We start from the raw sequence: 21,463 nt of genomic DNA, 5'->3' as shown, positions 1-21,463 counted from the left end.
GAAGGACAAGTGGATAAACAGGTTATGTATGTTTTTTTTAAGTCTCATGGAATGTAGGCCAACATTGAACACCACACATTGGCTTCTGCTGTAGGATGAATGATATAACAGCTATTTCCATGTTAAAATGTTATGGGATGCATTTTTCTCCGTTGTTTTTGATGGTAGGTCACTTTGGTAGGCCTACATTGTGATCAAATAGCCACAGCAGCCTACCTGGCCACTGTTAAAACTGTAACTTAAGGTGGGTACAGCCTCAGTGTTCACAGTAAACGCGTGCTGGAAGTTGCACAGAATTTTCACAATGTTCAAGTTTTTGCACTCAGCAGTAGGGCTGGGCGATATGGCAAATAAATATCACAATATCTATATATTTTTTCATTCGATAACGATAATTATCACGATATAAATCAAATAATGTTTAAAAGGTGCATATCTGCTTCCAACTCAAGAATGCCTGAACAAACCGTGTTTAGAGCGTTGGGCCAGTAACCGAAAGGTTGCTGGATCGAATCCCCGAGCTGACAAGGTAAAAATCTGTCGTTCTACCCCTGAACAAGGCAATTAAGCCACTGTTCCCCGATAGGCCATCATTGTAAATAAGAAGTTGTTCTTAACTGACTTGTCTAGTTAAATAAAGGTCACAAGCAAAATTGTTCCATGTTTGCGGCCAGGGGTACCTGGGGTCAATTACATTGATAAGCCTCTTGAAACCTTCTTTTTTGACTGTGCTAATTGGTAGCATGTCCATAGCAATGCAATGCATAATAGCATTTGTGATGTCTTTGTGTTTTCGATGTTTGCTTGTAGGGCATAAACGCTGTCAGTGTTGACTGCTTCGGGCAAACATCCCTAGATTGGCTGGTGCTTGAGAGGCATTTATCAATACCGTGGCACAAACTCAAACGTCCTGCATGTTTCAAAGAGGGATTTTGCTTCAGATGTGAAAAAGGTTTGTCGTATTACCAGACTTCGTAGCCACCTGTCTATGGCACAATTTGCACCGAACATTGCTCTCTTTGTCGGACTTCAAAAAGCCAAACCACTTCCGAATTACTGAAACAGTTTAACCCTTTTTGTCAATCATTTCTTTGTTGGAAGCTGCTCCTTCTCCATGGCTATCACTGCCACTGTTTTCACCTACATCACTCATTTTTCGTGGTTAATAGTGGCTACTCCATTAGTCGAGGTGCTAAGTGGTTTTTAGTGGGCGTATATCTCTCCAAGTGCATATGCGTCACAGAGGTGAAATGGACTGCTGTACCTAATTATTCTATATCGACATTATCGAAAATGAATCTCAACGTTTTTATATCGTTATTGAGGGAAGTAATTACCTCGATAATTATTGATATTGATTTATCACCCAGCCCTACTCAGCAGACCTGAAATTTGTTCAGTGCCTAAAATAATTAGAGGGAATATTGCACTGTAGCGCCTTGCAGTCGGATGCCAACCAGTTGCCATACCTAGCGGTGATGCAGACAGTCAAGATAATCTCAATGGTGCAGCTGTAGAACTGGATCTGAAGGCCCATGCCGAATCTTTTCAGCCTCCTGAGGGGGAAGTGGCGTTGTCGTGCCTACTTCACGGCTGTGTAGGTGTGTGTGGACCATGTTAAGTCCTTAGTGATGTGGACACCGAGGAACTAGAAGCTCTCGACCCTCTTCACCACAGCCCCGTCAATGTGGATGGAGGTGTGCTCGGCCCCTACATTTCCTGTAGTCCACGATCAGCTCCTTTGTCTTGCTGACGTTGATGGAGAGGTTGTTGTCCTGGCACCACACTGCCAGGTCACTAACATCCTCCCTATAGGCTGTCTCATCGTCATTGGTGATCAGGCCAACCACCGTCGTGTCATCCGCAAACTTAATGATGGTGTTGGAGTTGTGCGGAGAGAGGTGTTCAGACCCAGGGTCCTTAGCTTAGTGATGAGCTTGGAGGGCAATATGGTGTTGAACACTGAGCTATAGTCAATGAACAGCATTCTCACATAGGTGTTCCTTTTGTCCAGGTGGGAGAGGGCAGTATGGAGTGCAATAGAGATTGCGTCATCTGTGGATCTGTTGGGGCGACATGCGAATTGGAGTAGGTCTTTGGTGTCTGGGATGATGGTGTTGATGTGAGCCATGACCAGCCTTTCAAAACATTTCATGGCTGTGAGTGCTACGGGGTGATAGTCATTTAGACAGGTTACCATGGTGTTCTTGGACACAGGGACTATGGTGGTCTGCTTGAAACATGTAGGTTTTACAGACTGGGTCAGGGAGAGGTTGAAAATATCAGTGAAAACAATTGCCAGCTGGTCAGCGCATGCTCTAAGTACGTGTCCTGGTAATCCGTCTGGCCCCGCTGCCTTGTGAATGTTAACCTGTTTAAAGTTCTTACTCACATCGGCTACAGAGAGTGAGATCACACAATCGTCCGGAACAGCTGGTGCACTCAGGCATGGTTCAGTGTTGCTTGCCTCGAAGAGAGCATAGAAGGAATTTAGCTCATCTGGTAGGCTCACTTCATTGGGCAGCTCGTGGCTGGGTTTCCCTTTGTAATCCATGATAGTTTGCAAGCCCTGCCACATCCGACGAGTATTACAGCTGGCGTAGTAGGATTAGATCTTAGTCCTGTATTGACATTTTGACTGTTTGATGGCACGTCGGAGGTCGTAGCGGGATTTCTTATAAGTGCCCGGATTAGTGTCCCGTTCCTTGAAAGTGGCAGCTGTAGCGTTTAGCTCAGTGCGGATGTCACCTGTAATACATGGCTTCTGATTGGGATATGTACGTACAGTCACTGTGGGGGCGACGTCGTCGATGCACTTATTAATGAAGCCGGTGACTGATGTGATAAACTCCTCAATGTAACCGGAACATATTCCAGTCTGTTATAGCGAAACAGTCCTGTAGCTTAGCATCTGGTTCATCGGACCACTTCCGTATTGAGCGAGTCACAAGTACTTCCTGTTTGAGTTTTTGCTTGTAAGAAGGAATCAGATAGAGTTATGATCAGATTTGCCAAATGGAGGAGGGCAAGGGAGAACTTTGTATGTCTCTCTGTGTGTAGACTATAGGTGATCTAGAGCTTTGTATGTGTTTCTATGTGTGGAATAAAGGTGATCCAGAGGTTTTTCACCTCTAGTTGCACAGGTGACATGCTGGTACAAATTGAGGTAAGACAGATTTCAGTTTACCTGCATTAAAATCACTGGCCACTAGGGGCTCCACCTCTGGTATCAGAATACAGAGGTTTGGTCTGTTTAAAGAGGATGAGGACATCAGGGCTTTGCTGCACTGCATCTTTACCAGGTCCAGAGGTAAGCTGTACATTCACTGCTCTTCCTCTTCTAAGTGGCTTTCCATATCATGGTCTGACTGGAAAAACGGCTGCATATAGTAGCTGCGGAGGCCACTGAGATAACAGAAAATGGCAACATTACAACTGAAAATGTCAGCAATTCCAATTCCATCAATGTGAGTGAGTCATACCAAATAAATGTCTCAAATCAAAGCACTTCACATAAAAATGACTGATGTGATATCTTTGATAAAAAATGACAGAAAAGGCCCCAAGGTCTGACAACCAAAAAATACAAAAAACATTTATGCATGCGTGCTTCTATTTTCAAAGCCCAAAATACATATGAAAGCTGCAAATGTCATCAAACAGAAAAAAATAAACATGTTATGATTGTGTCCTTGATAAGTTGATCCCTTTAGAATGTAAGGTATTTCATATCTCAACACTGTTCACTCAGGCCTTAAGTAACTGCCTAAATCAGCTGTGCCAATCTGGGTGCCTGAGGCCCTGGCGGTTGTAAAAAGTGGGGAATTCGGACTGTGTGTGTGTGTGTGTGTGTGTGTGTGTGTGTGTGTGTGTGTGTGTGTGTGTGTGTGTGTGTGTGTGTGTGTGTGTGTGTGTGTGTGTGTGTGTGTGTGTGTGTGTGTGTTCCACACCCTGTCTGTTGGCTACCTGTTCTTCAAACTCCGGCTCATGTGATTGTGAGATTGTGAGGCGGCGTCATCTTTGAGGAACAAAGAGCAATGATGTTGTCTCATCCACAACTGAAACATCTGACTCAAACTCCAAAGTAGGACAAAAATGACTCCCAAAAATATAACTCAATTACAGCTGAGAAGAGATTTTGTCTTTGGAAGCAAACCATCACATAAGGCAATGGGAATGTGAAACTAAGGAGTCCCCTAGCCTGGTCCCAGATCTGTTTGTGCCGTCTTTAGTGCCATGCCAACTCCTATGGTCATTGTCACGCCAAACAATGACCATAGGATTTATCAAGAAAACATATATCGGACCAGGCTTGGATTCCCGCTATCCACAGCAAAGCACATGGGTAAAACCCATGTAGATCATGGTCCCAGGACATCAACCAATTAGATCAGATACAAACACAGCCGGTCACTCATCTGCACCCAAACATCAAATCCCGGGTATTATCATGGGCACTGGCATGGCCCAGGACATGATGGAAATATAGGACAGGGAGGGAAGGAAATATTCATAGATCCAAGCATTGCTCTCTCAAGCACATCTCTCTTCCCGTCTCCTGCCAAACCAGGCAAAATAGGACCGAGCACAGCAAGACAACCACCGGTAATAAATCAGGGCTAGTGATATGTGGACTTGGAACTGACTCGCAGAATAGAAGCCCAAGCATAAAAATAGACTTCAAACCGAACTTGCCAGAAAAAGAGCACTGAGTAAACAGGGTGGGAACTCTCTCTTGGTTCTCTTGCTAAATGGAAATGAGGCAAACAACAGTGTAGGAAACAGCATCGGGTCCCAAACCGTGAAATCAGAGAGTGGAAAGGGAAAAGGGCTGCTCCGAAAAAGAGTAGAGGAACTCGGGAGGCCGCAAGAGAATAGGTCTGCATCTCATTTGAATGGGACAGGGAACTAATGAATTACCTCACCGTCACCCCCCTCACTCCTCTCTCGGCCCCCACACTCTCACCCCGGATGGGGTGATGTAAGGGGCTATGGAGGGGCCCCAGACAAATTGGAAGAGCAGTGTAAACAACAACAACCAATTCTGCGCCAGAAGGCTCTCACTGTGTGTGTGTGTGTGTGTGTGTGTGTGTGTGTGTGTGTGTGTGTGTGTGTGTGTGTGTGTGTGTGTGTGTGTGTGTGTGTGTGTGTGTTAAAAGTTCCAACTATCGGCCTTGCCAGGCTGCGAAATGAGTGTATTTGTACTTTGTTTTCAAGTTCCTAGAGTTCAAGCGACGATGGGTGTGAGAGAGAAATAGATAACAGATAAATCGCTAATTCACGTGCACACAGTTTCATTCTGCATTAGCACAATCAACACAACATTTCAGGTTACTTTTTAACTCCACAAAATATAATTGCTTGCTTGTGTCTGGCATTTTGCTAACTGCTTTCCTCCCAAGCTCTGTCATTCTTTTCAAAGCCATTGTGGTGACACACACACACACACACACACACACACACACACACACACACACACACACACACACACACACACCAGTATTTGATTGGTTGAGATACCCAGCAGTAATAGGGAGTGATAGGACCTTCACACTCAAGCCACCCTCAACTGGATATCTGGTCCATGCAGCTTGGCTGCCATCCATTCATAACTGAGCACTCTATCCAGCAGTCAGCCATGGCAACCTGCTTCAACCCCCCCATGGGGGTTGGGAGCAGCAGCCCAGATTAATCCTCCACTGGTCTATGAGAGGTGGCCTCATGGCACCAAATACACCCCTGTCACAACGCGTTTACACAGAGGCGGGACGGGGCATTAGCTAGGAGGAGTAACTGTTTAGTAGCTGTAAATGGTGTGGATTTAAGTTTCAATGTGTACAAACCCTCTACAAACAAACTCAACTGATTGTGCCAAAGTCCCCTTAATTGAACAGTCAATATTTAATGGAGCGTTTGAAGACGGACCTCAAGATGTACCTGACTAGCAGGGATTTCATTGACAACGCTGTTCTAGGAGTGAGTAGTGACTGACTGGGTAACATACAAAATGGACGTATCAAAAACAATACGAAAAATAAATGAAAAGGGAAAGAAAATGAAAAAACAGTAACAAAGAGTAATGCAATAGTGAAATTACCATAACATCACATTCCAAGCCCAACACATCCCTATTAGAGACTTAACTGGTAGATAGAGGGGGTTTACATCAGATAATCAGATACAGTTTAAACAGTCATGCTTACAATAGAGACTTCAATCGCATGACCTTGTTGTTGGCCAGATGGCCATTACAAAACTCAGCTGTGCCTGGATGGCTGGTTAGTCATGACAAAACCACATTGAACATCTCTGCTATCTGCTATTCCTCTTCTCTCTGTACATCCCCAACGAGTGACACAGCCAAAATTCCTATACTCTCCCAGAGGGTTAGCAGTGATTTGGCGCCAGCAGACGGAGAGATGAACAAAAGAGCATGTTCAAACTGTTTCTCTGTGGAAAACCGGACTACAACGCTAAATTCCACAAGCTCGCATATACTGTAGCTAGATCGAAAACCACTGATGAAAACCACTGACAACAGGACACTTGGTGGACAGTCAGAGGTTAAGTTCAAAGTGCTTTATAAACCAATAAACGACTACCACAACCTTTGGTTCAAGATATTTCCGACAAGATGGCCACCACCACCAAATGACCTTTCTGATCGGTGCAGGGGGGAGAACACATTGAGGTGGCCTATAAGAACAGTACCAATTCCGTTAGCTGAACAGGGCCTGGGTCTGGTGACTGGGACTTTAAGAAGACCAAGATAGCACAGAGCAGCCTGTCTGGGCTATTTTGAGAGGAGAGGAAATGGCAGGATAGGAATCAGCTATGGAGCTCAGAGCTAGTTTCTTACCATAGCCCTTCGCATTCAGCAACGACCTAGTCAGGGAAGTGGGGTACAGCTGTTTGGTGATATAATTAGGCCACGGCACCACGCCATGGGCTCAGAGTTATTCTGAAGTTACTGAGGAGTGACAGAGATAGAGAGAGAGAATGAGGGGGTGGGAAGAGAGAATTAAAAAGAGGAAAGTTTGTAAATAGCTGATGTGTGCGTTTCAGCGCCCCTCGTGTTTTGAGAGGGAGGGGTCAGGCGGTCAGCTATTAGAGAGCATGTGGCTCTGGTATTCGGTCACTTCCTCTCCGTGTCCTTTTGGTTTGAAATTTCTGTGTAGCACACTGTCGAGACCTTACTACAGTGTTTGTCCAATGTTTTGGATGACAAATTCATGAATGCATGAGCTCTTCAGACGATCTAGATTTACAAACCTGGATGTATACAGCAATTACCATTACTTTATAGGGAACCACTCCGCCATAAATTAGCTGTTTGTATTAGATTGTATGTTACATTTAACTCAGCCACTCAATTTACTTCAAAGCACTTCGTTGTCATCTGCTATTAGTCTTTAATCACTATACCTGGAGCTTTGGAGTTAAAGGTCTAGCAATAGGTCTGGAACCATCTGAAACATCAATGGTCTCCTATTTCAGAAGGCTAGTATTATGTGGGGAAGACCAAAGGGATTGAAGAGGCTACCCCAACTGCCAGGCCCTGTTAAAAGCGTGACTAATAACATATTTAACGGGGCTGTGAATGCGCATGAATACGCATACAACTTAAGTGCTTAATTAAAAGACCAAATTAACATCATAAGCATGGGCGACAAAAACGATCACATTCATTTTAAAAGCAATGGTCTTGCTCCCGAATTAACATAAACAATGATCGGTTCTAGTTCTGGCAGCAACAATCAGAGCATAAAAGGTTGAAAGGTAACTATTTCCGCCATTTTCACTCTAAACATTTATGTTTTTGTTTACCTTTGACCGTGTCTGAGGCGGGAATTCCACAAAAGTGCATCAATAAAACCTATTATCAGCTAAATATAACGACGCTTAGTCGTTACCTTCAGTGGGGTCAAAAATGCACAAAAATAAACAGAAGCTGCGTCTGATTAATTCAGTCAAAAACACTTAAATATCCACACACAGCCTGATAAAATATTATGGAACCTTAGAGTTTGCACAGTTTGAGTGCTGGTTTCCAGTGAGGTGGGCTAGAGGGCTCCACTCCCCTGTGAGAAGTCAGTGTCTGAGGTAAGTGTGAATGGTGTGATTTACACCAGCTGGGTGCTGTAGAGGGGACCATGCTATCTCTATGTGTGGGGATTCGGAAGTTTAGCCCTGGTGAAGATATCTTATCACTGAGCTCTCCTTCATCTCTTTACCTCTTCTCCCCCATCTCTTTGCCTCTTCTTTACCTCTTCTCCTCCCTCATTGAAACTCTTCCTCTGAGGGAGAAACACCACGCTGAAAACATACACATAAGCGTGCACACACACACACACCCGCTAGCACGCGCGAACACACAAACAGGGAGGCCCCTGCACCAGAAGAAAGAGAGAAATGCCACCCAAACATTGTTAGCATTGGAAGAACATTAGACTCTCTAGCTACACAGACTTGCCTGTTGTTTAAAGACCTGACTCCAAACACTACGAATCTGGCATGACTCCGTGGCCACTCCCTCTCTTTTCTTCTTTCTCTCCCGTCCTCATTCAAAACCCACCTTGTCTGTGCATTTTGCAGAGCAGGGCCTTTTTGAACATGTGGGAGAGGAGGCCTACTTCCGAACCCTATCCTTCTAAATCATCCTCCCTCCTGCACCAACAACATACCAGCATTACTAGGGCCCAGAGTTTTCCCTGGTTAGGTTGAGTGGTCTGGAAAACTCCTGTTCCTATACTACAAACTTAGAAGGGTAACCCTTTCCATCAGCATTCGAGCAACGAGCCATACCTCTTAAATAGGATAGCAAAGCAAAGCCTTCTCCTTATTCTGCTGATTTTATTTCCAAATTCTATAGGGGATTTAGGATTTGCCTAATCCTTTTAACCATGCAAATACTTTTTAATTCTTCCCAAAAAGTAAACCCGATTAATATGTTGGGAAACGAGGCATTTGATTGGCAACGTAATCTTGGGTAGAAGAACCATTCATATGGAATTAACTGGATTATACTGGATATAGAGCCTTCATCCTTCCGGTGGGTCTTCCTTCTGCACTGTAACCGCTAATAAATAAATGAGATGATAAAACAGAGGAGTGAAATGATAAATGAGATTATATAACGAACAAGACATTCTATTTGCTCGCCATCTCTCTCGTCCTCCCTCAAATCAAGAGATTGAAAAATGGGCCCCCTTTTGAAATCTCACTCTGCGAGCAAATTGACATCTTCAGAGGATGAATTATTTCTGTGCTAGCCGGAAGCTCATCGACACACACAGCAGCAAAAACACGTCTTTTCTAGACCAGCTTTGATGTTGATGAAGCGAAGGAACACTGCAACAACTAGGCTATAGTAGGATGCACAGTCTACATCGGGGGGGGGGGGGGGGGCAAAGTACGGCACTTCAATCCGGCCCGCGGGACACAATAAATAAATAAATTATAAAAACAAATGAAATGCCTTAGGCCGCTGCGCCACTCGGGAGGCCCCAGCAAATTCATTTTTACAAACAATTGGTCCCCTAAAAAATGAGTCCCTCAGTTGAATTTCAAAATCCTGATGTGGCCCTCGATCCAAAAAGTTTGCCCACCCCTGGTCTACATGGTCTCATCCACTCACTGACTCATTCACAACTATGCAGGAATAATGTATGGTAATATCCATTTGTCCATTTGAAATGAAGTATTTTCTGAGGAAAGTTATGCGAAACAAGTTGATCCAACAATGACATTGTTAGAAGCCCAAGATGATCAGTAAGCTGATCACATCCCCACAAATATTACCCTATGTATCAAATCTGACACTTGAAATGTGGCTAGAAGACCAATCGTAGGCTACATCTCTATACAACAGCAATGTTTACATTTGTGATCACCCTTACACATATATATTTTTTAAATCAGGTGGAAAAAAACATTTCAGAAATGTGTGAAGTTTCTCCAGTCCAGGGCTGACCAGAACCAACCCTGTTTAGCTTCAGAAGGAAACCAGCAGTGGGATGCAGGGTGTTGCTGAAAGGAATGTACCACAACTTGCAACTAGAAAAAAGGCATGAAAAGCAAAGGCCAGGGTAACATAACCAAAGATAAGTCAAATTGCAGGAAAAAGGAAGGCGTTTAACTTAGTTGCTCATACAAAAAAAAAAAAAAAAATGAAATAGAAAATGTTGCATCCATTTACAATTAATTTGCTCTCGCATTTAAAAAGTATTTCCTTGCTATACTATACAGTGTTTGTTTACATTTACTTTGTTTACAAACATTGGAGTTTTCTTACATGTGAAACTGAAAATTGGATTTTCACTTTCTCATGTGGAATTGCAAGTTCACATGTGAAAAACAATCACTTGTAAAAATCTAACTTGCGGTTTCATATGTGAAATTTTTTTACATTAAAATATCACTTTCACGTGTGGAATTGCAAGTTTGATATTCGATTTTTGTGAACATCCAATTCCACATGTGAAAGTGAGGTTGTGGACATGTGGACTTTTCTTACATGTGAACCTGCAAATTTGCCAACTCTTAGAAGCCATTGGTTTCCAGTCCACGAACCTCAATTTCCATCTTTCTCACGTTCGTTCTGAAAAAGCTGAGTGGAAAAAGCCTGGAAAGTAGGGATGCACGATATATTGGTGAACATATCGGAATCGGACGATATTAGCTAAAAATGCCAACATCGGTATCGGTCCGATGTCAGGTTTAACGCCGATGTGAAAAACTGATGTCAAAGCTGACATGCATACATATGTAACGTAGGTACGTGACGTAATGACGCCACGTAAAATGTTGCACTACATGTGCAACACAGCATTCCTAACCTAGCCTACAATGTCTGCTGTGTGGATCGAGCAGTCAACAAGTCGAGCAGTCATTTGAAAGAGTAAGAACATTTCAGCGAGACAACTCAAAGGCGAAATCCATTAACACCAAGATAATGGAATTCATTGACCTTGACAATCAACCGTTCTCTGTCGTGGGTGATGTTGGCTTTCGCGACTGGTCGAGCACCGGTACACACTAACGTTACCAAGTGCGCTATTTTTCAGATGTTGCCTTACCGGAGTAACACAGTATTAGCGTCCCTGCTGTTAGCTTCACGACATATTATGGAACGCCGTTTGGGGCTTTGCGTGTACTCAGGCCCAGAAGCTAGGATATGCATATAATTGGTAGATTTGGATAGAAAACACTATAAAGTTTCTAAAACTGTTAAAATTATGTCTGTGAGTATAACAGAACTTTAGTAGACTGATACCCCATGTCATTGATCCACAATCCATAGGTAAGGCTGTACAGTGAAATATCTATGCCCCCAATGCAATTCTAAAGTATAATACATCCAGTGTGATTTCAACAGATTTTGGGAAAATTAACAAATTATTGTCATTTGCTGATTTTATATAACAACATTCCAACCTTGTTTAGCATGATCTATTAAATTATGGCATAATTCTACTATTTGTATTAATTTGTATCACTGTCAATTACATACTTTTATTTTGAAGGCTAACCGCAAAGTCCACTATTGTGGCTAATCCTTATTGTGGCTTGCTTCATTATAAATTAGGGTTATTTTAGATGATGACACCTAGCTATATAGTTAGCTAGTTAACTATAGCTACTGAAACAGATTATGTCGTTTTGCTATTTTTTGGGGGAAGAACATTGTTTGCATCCATGAGCTAGTTAGCTTTTTTTATGACCAGCACTGGAGGTGCGTCAGACACATCTAGTGTGACACATCCAGTCAGACAACTTCACCAGACATATGAAATGCGAGTGATAGTGTAATCAATGTGTAATAACTATGTAAAAAAAAATTATGAACACGTTAAATTATTATGTGATGTGCAGTCATATTCAGGTCCTGATTGGTCAACAAGCTTATTTCAGTCTACTAGTGTTATTTGACGTGTATCTTTTTTGACATGCAAAGACCTAAACGGCATTCCATAGAAATCCTGGTTGAGAATGAAATAACTGAACAAATGAACAATGAAACAGCACAGCAAGCTAATGAAAGAAATAGGTCTGATTATGTTTTACAGGTAATTGGGACATACGTAAATGCCAACAAAATAACTTTTTGGTCAGTGTGGTGTGTGTGTGTCTGTAACCTACCGGGGAACAGTGGGTTAACTGCCTTGTTCAGGGGCAGAACGACAGATTTTTACCTTGTCAGCTCGGGGATTCGATCCAGCAACCTTTCGATTACTGGCCCAATGCTCTAACCACTAGGCTACCTGCCACCCCAATGAATGCTTAAACGGCCGCAAAAATGTTAAATATTAATTATCGGTATCGTTTTTTTTGGCAAGGAAAATATTGGATACCGGTATCGGGCAAAAATGTCATATCGGTGCATCACTACTGGAAAGTGTGTCAACGTGAGACTCCTAGCCCACCAATCTCTAACTAATTCACAAATATACTCTCTAATGCAGCTTTCTCTCCAGAAAACTGGACACTGGCTTCACAATTCACATATTCTCCTAATTACGTAAGAGCAGCTCCTGCAGCTGAAGCTGTGCCTGCGTAGCTAGCTGAGTGATCCTGTTCACTGCAGGCCTGATAGCCTGACAGGGCTGGTGGAACTTGGGCTCGTTGACGGGGTTACACAATAGAAAAAGTCCTGTCAGACGCTACAATTTGTTTCCCTGTCAGTCTGCTGAGACTCTTCATCCTCCAGGATGACGAGCGTGTTTGTACAAACTAGGGTTAGTAACAGTAGGCTACAACATGGAACTCAGTGAGCAAGCTATGAAGCTTTAGGCAGAAGACACTCTCGCTCAACTAGGCTCAAATATCTCCATAACAATGCAAGTACAGTCACAGCAATATTTGCTATTGATTAATGAGGCAACTTACATGTATAGTGCCATTTGGAATAAACACACAACAAACAGTATTGACCTTGAAGTTCATTGATCTGTTGGTTAGATCTATTGACCATTACAGTGCATCAGCAAGTGCGTGACCCAATATTACACACGTTAAGATTTAAAGTCGATACTTTGTGATACTTTGGCCGACCCTCAACTAGTTTATAGGCAGTTACCATTAGCTGTGCAGTTACACACTTGACATTTACAGTAAATATCAGAACATGCCAGTACGAAACACATCGATATTCACATGATCTGCCTCCAGAGTTCACATGTCAAGATGGCTTCTCTTCACTTTGCTCCTCACAGGTACCTGACAAGTTATTCGGAAGGCCTGAATTCTATATGATACATCCTGTACTGTCTGTGATGTCTGAAATGGTTACTATAGACAAGTGTTATTTTTATAGCCCTCTCTGATGGGTAGAGCATACTCTGTGTGTGTGTGTGTGTGTGTGTGTGTGTGTGTGTGTGCGTGTGTGCGTGCGTACACGTGAGTGCGTTCAAGGGCGTTTGTGTGTGTCATGGTTAGAGTGCACTAGCAATGATATAGTTAGCCACGAAAAAGAAAGAAAGCTCTTGATTCCAGTCAGCCTGCCTCAGATTTGCAGGTTAACAACAGAGAACAGATTAGAGAGAAAGACCAAATGGTTGCCGACTCCAAGGGCATGGAACGAGTGGCGGACTGGCGGTGCAGAGAGAAGGAGAGCTCAGAGGGGCGAGTGCCTGAATGTAAATCTAGGTTGCGTCCCAAATATCGTCCCAAATATTCCCTATATAGTACCCTACTTTTGACCAGAGCCCTATAGTGCACTACATAGGAAATAGGGTGCCATTTGGAACACAGCCCTAAAGAAAATAAGGATTAGAAGATGTCATGACGGTCCTGACTGAGGCAGAATTCCACAATGCCTGGGCCGGACTAAAGAGACTACTACAGCAGCCCCACTGCATCAGTCAGAGAGGGCAGCGCGTATTGAGTTGTCGCTTTGTTACATTTTTAGCTCATGTAACATGTTCCTCGTGAATCATTCCAGACAGCTTCAGAAACAACTTCTGCTCGTTGTCAAGGGGCGGACATCATATAAGAAGAATTCTGTAGGCTACAGTGCACATAATGAGGATGGCGCGTCTCCTGGACACGGCCTTCAATGACATAGCCAGATTGGTGTGTGCTGAAGCCAACTCCTATTGTCATTGACATCCAATGACCATATGAGGCTGGCAAGACCACACAAACAGATCTGGCACCAGGCTATCAATGGCATAGCTGCTAGATAGATACAGCAGGGTCTGGTCAAGGTTTCCACGGTCAACAGGGTGGAGCTCCATTCTTATGAATCTCAGCCAAAACAAGTAACAACACACCCATCCAGCAGCCCACAGGAAGTAGCAAGGAAGCTCTTGGTTGGACACTGTTGTCCATGGTGTGTGTGTGTTTGTCCTACTAGCAGAGCGGGGTAATGGGTCAATGCAATGGTTCTAGCTCTTAGACAACCTCAGTTCTAACCAGTGAACATCACCTCATCTGCATTATGACACAACTACACAACCTCTCATGAATTGCCTGAGAATCTGGGTAATTCCATCTTCCTTCTGGGGAGGTTTCGTTTTGAGGATCTTACCTATCCACCCCCAGCCGCTTTATTCTTTACTGGGAGTGTTATTACTCACACAGAGGTAATTGGCCAACAGGCTATTACACAAAATAGGGCCTGGTGATTATCAGGTATGTCTGATTCAGAGAGAAAGTGCATTGTCCTCTATTTCACAATAAACCTACATTCATGTATTCAAATAGAGCTGCTTATCTGGCTGTGTGAAGTGGAACATTAAAATAGCCACTGACACTCTCTTAACTGGATGACACCAATGGCTGTGCTCTGGTCTTCAGTCTAAAAGTCCTTCACTCACTCATAATTATACTTCATAATAGTCCTTATGCATTATGATGACACATGAAAAGCCATAGAGGCGAGGAGGCATATCCCGAACAACGCGACAATCCATGCTACTCTGATCATCTCTCATCTGACAAATACAGGGTTATGGTGTGTGTGTGTGTGTGTGCATGCGTGTGTGTGTGTGTACCCGAAGGGAATGCACAATTGCACTCATACTCCTGCCACATCCGTTTTGACCGGTCACTGTTAAACACTCTTATGCAAAAGCCCACTGACAGAATACTGTTTATGATATCCAGTGGATAACTTTGTCCGTGAACACTAGCTCTCCGGGACAATACAGTCACAGATTGTAATTTGCACATATAAAATCATAGGACTTCAAGAGTAAATAAATCAATCTTGCCAGATGATGAAGTTGGCTCCTGCCTGCACTGTGGCTCTGCACTTCTGATTAAAGGACATCTAATCTCAGTAGGCTAAATCACAGTACTCATGTGTATTCATTTACAGATCAGAAGCCACCTGGATTAAAGATATATGAACCATGAATCCCTTGCATTAGAACTGGGCTAGTCAAGATCAAATGGCACAGAACAGAAGCCGTTCATTATCCGGTTGATGGGTGCTCATGTGATAAGCCGGTTGAGGGTGAAACGGAAAGGATGCCAGATTGTTGACCTCATAATGTAAACATGGGGGGGGCACCGATTTACCTCATCAAGCGCGCTGTATTAATTATTATTAATTCAGTTTTGATCGAATGGACAGTGTTTGGGTCAGGCTGTTAGAGACACTAGTCATACATTTGTTGAGAAACCTGTTGAGGAAAATCCAATGATTTAAACCCAGCATATTCTCATGTGTTGTTGTTGTCATACGGATTAGAGAAGAATTAACAGTGTGGCAGTAGACTAGGCTGTATTGTGGAAGTAGACTAGGCTGTAAATGGAGCCTTTTTGGACAGAAATCAATCCAGACTAGCCTATGCTATTATGAATTGTTTGTGAATGTGGTGAATGTATAGCTCTTCTTCCTCTATTTCCTTCCTTTTGACTAGGCTAATAACCAACATTTAGACATCGACATGTGTTGTTACACGTTTATAGCCTGGAAATATCCCTTATTAGACTACTCCACACATAGCCTAACAATGATACAGATGAGAAGAAATTAAACTCGTTTGATCTCAAACAATGTCACATTCACACGCACAGCGACCGTGCAAATTACCGGTATGACGGTCATTCGATAAAAAAGTTTTGTCGGGAGATACGTGAGAAACGTGAGAAAGGCCACCAGAAAACCCTCGAATTCATTGACAGGTCGAACAACAAACGTTTCAACGCGCGTGAAATAAAATAATAGGTGACTTACATATTGCTTCAGGCAACGCATTTCCCACCAAATCGGTGTCGAGGTCTTTGCTTTGCATTTTATTCATTCAATCGTGCGCTTTTCGGCTCGTCCTCTCCCGACCGTATGTATACTCATTCCTCAGACAGAAGGGAAACTTGGTTGAGTCACTCTAGTTGCTCACAAGCGCGCGCAGACTACCCCTATTTCCAAATGGAAAACGCTGGAAACGCACCGGGTAGGTAGCACTCTTTCGAAAATAAAAACGGTGCCACACACAGAGCAACAATATGTTTGGTTGGAAACTATTTTGGCTGCAATACCATCAACGTTCACAAATTGCTTAGGGTCAGAAAGATATAGAGGGGGAGGAGAGAGGGGAAATAAGTCAAACCCACACGACAGCTCATTGTACGGACAGTCTGATGCTGGCCTCCGGATCGGACTGTTCCATAGCCAGTAGGGGTGTGAATATGTTATGGAGCACGTTTATTTTCAATCTTTATACCGCATTATCTAATTCACAATGAATAACATATATTTGTTGTATTATGTTGTAATGACTTATATCTGACTATGTACATGTTTAAACGTGTTTAATCAAATACTTCACATATGAACCAAATGTATACCCCTTTCATTCCAAATGGAGCTAGCCGTCTACAAAAGAATACAACCTCTGGTCCATTCCAGTGTAAAGTAATTCAATGCTTTTCATGCGTTGAATGCCTGACCACTGCTTCAACGATGCTATCACCCAAACAAACATTGAAAACAAATGTTTTTAAAGCTATTTTTTAGAAGTCACATATGGTAGCCTAATTATTAGTGCATCACCTGGTAGACTAGCCTATCAGGTGACGCACACTGACTAACAAAAAACACACAAACTATCACATACACACACACACACACACACACCTCATACTCACACATGCACAGCCATCGCTGCTGTCCCATGTCATATAGAGAGACATTGAACCACTGGTCACTTCTCGTTTTAACACTGAGTATTTATTCGCGACATTGCTCATTCTAATATTTATACTACTGTACTTTGTATTCAGCTACATTGTTTATACAGACCGCATATGTATTAATGTAATGGATTATTGACATAGCTCACTCTAATATAGCCTAGGAGGAGTATTTCTGTCTGTAATAAAGCCCTTTTGTGGGGAAAAACTAATTCCAATTGGCTGGGTCTGTCTCCCCAGTGGGTGGGCCTGGCTCCCACGTGGGTGGGCCCATGCCCAGTCATGTGAAATCCATAGATTAGGGCCTAATGAATGTATTTCAATTGACTGATTTCCTTCTATGAACTCTAACTCAGTAAAATCTTTGCAATTGTTGCATGTTGAGTTTATATTTTTGTTCAGTATATTTTGGCACACTTATTGTCCTGCTATTGACCACGAAAAAAGTAAAACCTAAAGTATAATTCACTCTCCAGAAGTGTTTAAATATTATTATCTCTCGACCAGGGACGCAACTTTGGTTTTAGAAGTGGGGAGGACATAATTATTATTTTAAAAAATGTATCCAGTAGGATAAACACTCCAAACGGACTACCCGACCGCTCATGTCACGTTTGTCGTAATGAGCGGACCAAGGCGCAGCGTGAGTATAGTTCCACATATTTTTTATCTCCGTGAAACAAACAAAACAATAAAGAAACAACAAAACGTGAAGTCATGACGTGCACACAGGCAACTTAACACAAACAATATCCCACAAAACACAGGTGGGGAAATGGCTACCTAAATATGATCCCCAATCAGAGGCAACGATAAACATCTGCCTCCAATTAGGAACCATATTAGCACCAACATAGAAATAGACATACTAGAACACCCCCTAGTCACGCCCTGACCTACTACACCATAGAGAACCAAGGGCTCTCTATGGTCAGGGCGTGACAGCTCAGAGGCGTCCGCATTGGCCTAAAGCACACCATTGCCTCGTTTGGTATCACATTCCAGTTATAAAACTGAAAAATGCAATTTCAGATTGTGGGGGGGACATCCCCCCCCCGTCCTCATCCCTAGTGAAAGTTGCGCCCCTGTCTCTGGCAGAAATTAAAATGAGACTGCTGTCTAAATTCAGTTGTTACTTTATGTTGGCATGGCCAAAAGTCAGGCCAAGGTTTTGCCCTATGATTAATGCCTTAGTCTTAGTCTGCACAATTTCAAAACAACATCAAGACACCACAGTGACCACACTCTCTGGGACTACACGTTTGTAGAAGTTTGTGAAAGACCCCACAAGTTCAAGGCCATCATCAATGGAAACTGACCATATAAAATGCGACATTGTACCATGTGAGAATGATATTCTCTGAACACATGTTTTGTTCAAAACTCTCATGTGTGCATCTCAGGTAGGCCTAGACTGACCCTAGTCCTTAGGAATTATGTTACCAATATGCACAACCTAAATCTCTTGACCTTTGACTCAGGAGTGGGATGTACACTCACTTTAATTAGGATTCTCATCACAGTGTGTAAAAGATGCTGATTCTGTCGAGCGTTCCAGTCTGAGGGATTAGACATTTGCTGGGGATTTGGACTGTGAGGACACATGCAGTGAAAACAAGAGAAGAGGTTGCACAACGGCACAATTATTGGCACATGGTTTGGCATACCAAACACAATAATTGGCATGAAACATGTTTCTCCTTTACAGTAAAATAATGGAACATTTCAGAAAATGATATGATAAAGTTATCCTGCATACATTGCTACGATATATAATGTTCTTTGTAGAGAGACAACTCTAGTCAGTGTTCTTGTGTGTGAATCTGACCTTTTGTTTTGCTGTGACGGATCTGATTTATATCAGGACTTGTTAAACAAGCCATGTTCCACCCAAGATAAGAGTTTTTACTGCAATGTTTGTGCTTACAGAAACACCATGCCAATCTGTGCCAAAACAATGCTGGAGAAGTACAACAAAATGAAACGTCTTCACAATTCTTTAGTATGTTCTAATACAGTATTCCAATAATATTTGTTATGCAGTCTAATGGGGTTTATAAGGTAATTTAGCAAACGGCGACTGCATGCCAAATAGAAGCAGAGTAGAAATACGTGTTTCGATTTCTTGATTTCATTAGTTCATCATGCACTGAAAAAGATACAAAATGTACAAGCTTCTCCATAATGGATCTCTCCACTCGTTCCAACTGAAGCACTCTATCCCCTGCCTGTGGATTTCAAGGAGCATCTGCCAAGGAGGGGGCTGCGATGTGGGGTAATCGGCACGCTTGAGAGGGGACCCCCCCCCCCCAAAAAAAAAAGACCCAGTGGGGCTCCTTTGTGCAGCTGTTCAGCCGTTTTAGCACAAACCCCCAAGAGCCACCTGTCACTGCAACTAGAAAGGAGCTTGTGTGTGTGTGTGCTGGGGAGCAGGGGGCTTGTGTGTGTGTCTGTGCACATGCTTGATTGTTTGTTTGCATATCTGACAGTACATTTTTTGAAGAGGGAATTTCAAATGAAAAGAGAGGAAACAGAGATATTCAGTTAGACTTGGCTTGGGATGAATCCAGAAACATATTCAACAATCTTTCATTCGTTTTATGATTTGGTCCCAGTAGTATACCCAAGAGCCTTTTACAAAGATATGAGAAGAATAGGAGCAAATGAAGCACTTTCTGTTGCCTGTCTTTACCACAAATACGAAATGAAGATGAATTGAAGACTGATGTGAAGAAAAAAACTATAATAGGATCGAGGGAAGATCATGACGTTTCATTTTCAGGAGATGAGTAAATTAAGAATTAATATCCTTCTGCCTTGCAGTCAGGAATAGGTTCATGTATAGTGGAGAGCAATATGCTTATAAACATGTGAGATTACTATTAAAAATGGGACAAATACTTTACATTTGATGTTATCAATTTGATATAACATAAGAGCTCATGTTACATAGACTGGGTTGGATATGCTCATAGCTCAATGTTGCATAGTGCAATAACCTAACAACCGTGTTGGCAAAACAGGTTGCCTTCGTATGTTCTCTTTCTGTATACTAGAATGTGCTACTGTGAGTGCTGCAAAGCTGGAGTCCTAGAACATTGTACAGTTAGACCTTTCAGCATGACTTCCCTGCATGCAGTATTTGGAGAGATTTGGGAGTTTAGTGCAAAGGTTTAAAAGGTTTATTCACTACCACTTTAGAGCTCCTTGCTTTGGCTTTGTAATCCCAATATTTCTGCCAATCTATCAATTTTTCTGTACTCGCACAGAACAGTAAAGAGCAACTTGCCATGGGTAATTTAATGAGGAACAATGCTTTTCTCAATTAGCTCTCTCCGTGATAAACTACTCTTCATACTTTCATACTTTGGACTGCGTTGTAACTACCCATGGCGGAGCAGGGATGACATGGCATGTGAACAATTCGATCAACAATACAAAAGCACTCTTTGCTTATTTCATCCTGTTTATTCAACTTAAGAAACCTTTTAACACCCTTGAATGTTTCACATGGACTGTAGCTGAACAAATGTAACATTTTCAAAAAATATAATTTGATTTGTCACATGCTTTGTAAACAACAGCTGTAGACTAACAGTGAAATGGTTACTAAGGGGCCCTTCCCAACAATGCAGAGAGAAAAAAGAGAAATAGTAGAAAAAATGAGAAGATTAAAGGATCGGTGTAGAGTTTAGCACACAGAACAACATTGTGTTTATGCTTTTTTGAAATGTGTCAATCTTTGCACAGGAAGCAAAGGAAATCTGGTCCCAGATCTGTTTGTGCTGTATAACCAACTCGTATGGTTGTTATCAAGGCTATAGAGCACAAACAGATCTGAGACCAGGCTAAAAGGAACTCATTGGTTTGATCACAGTTTTCTTAAACATCTCAGTTCTGATGACAAGAAAAACACACTTTTAAAGAAAGGTTTGTAGATTTGGCCATTCTATAGGCCCATAATACATAACTGTGACAATAACAGTAGAAGTAATATAAACGTTTTAGATGGTCTCCTACCTGGAAGTTGCTGATTAAGCCTTTTCATTTCAAGAGCCTTTTCTACTGCCCTCTCAAACCCAAGCTTGAGGGAGAAAAGCAGTCTTGCACCCTTTCATTCTATGTGCTGGAGCACACTTCTTTTTAAACCCCCTTTTCAAGAGATCTGCAAATGCACCTAATCTTTTGTACTCCCTCTTTCCAGGGTATTCAGACCCCCACCACCCTCTTCCCCCCATCCTTTCATCTGTCTCTCAATGACCCCACACACGCAGTCACACACAGGATTCATATTTTGGATAAATCTTTTGAAAAACACACA

At 42.4% G+C, this 21,463-nt stretch overlaps 1 protein-coding gene across 18 annotated transcripts in view; it reads right to left on the bottom strand.

Annotated features, from left to right (window-relative positions):
* LOC139564549 (MAP7 domain-containing protein 1-like) overlaps window positions 1–21,237 on the bottom strand; it is a 68,010-nt gene extending 46,773 nt beyond the window's left edge. For 15 of the 18 annotated variants that reach the window (XR_011672772.1, XM_071384154.1, XM_071384155.1 and 12 more), the window contains exon 1: window positions 16,187–16,588. Coding sequence is in view for 17 of the 18 variants with exons in the window: in XM_071384154.1 (XP_071240255.1) it covers window positions 16,187–16,253 (67 nt within the window). In the remaining variant the exon portion in view is untranslated. Of the gene's footprint in view, window positions 1–16,186; window positions 16,590–21,162 lie in introns of those variants that run through there. The other 3 variants (XM_071384164.1, XM_071384167.1, XM_071384158.1) reach the window with 2 other exon arrangements.
* Window positions 21,238–21,463: the final 226 nt, after the last annotated feature.

This window comes from Salvelinus alpinus, chromosome 35, assembly GCF_045679555.1.
Source record: "Salvelinus alpinus chromosome 35, SLU_Salpinus.1, whole genome shotgun sequence".
Classification (NCBI taxonomy): Eukaryota; Metazoa; Chordata; class Actinopteri; order Salmoniformes; family Salmonidae; genus Salvelinus; species Salvelinus alpinus.
Note: the sequence above shows the minus strand (reverse complement) of the source record. Positions and strands in the feature narration are given on the sequence as shown.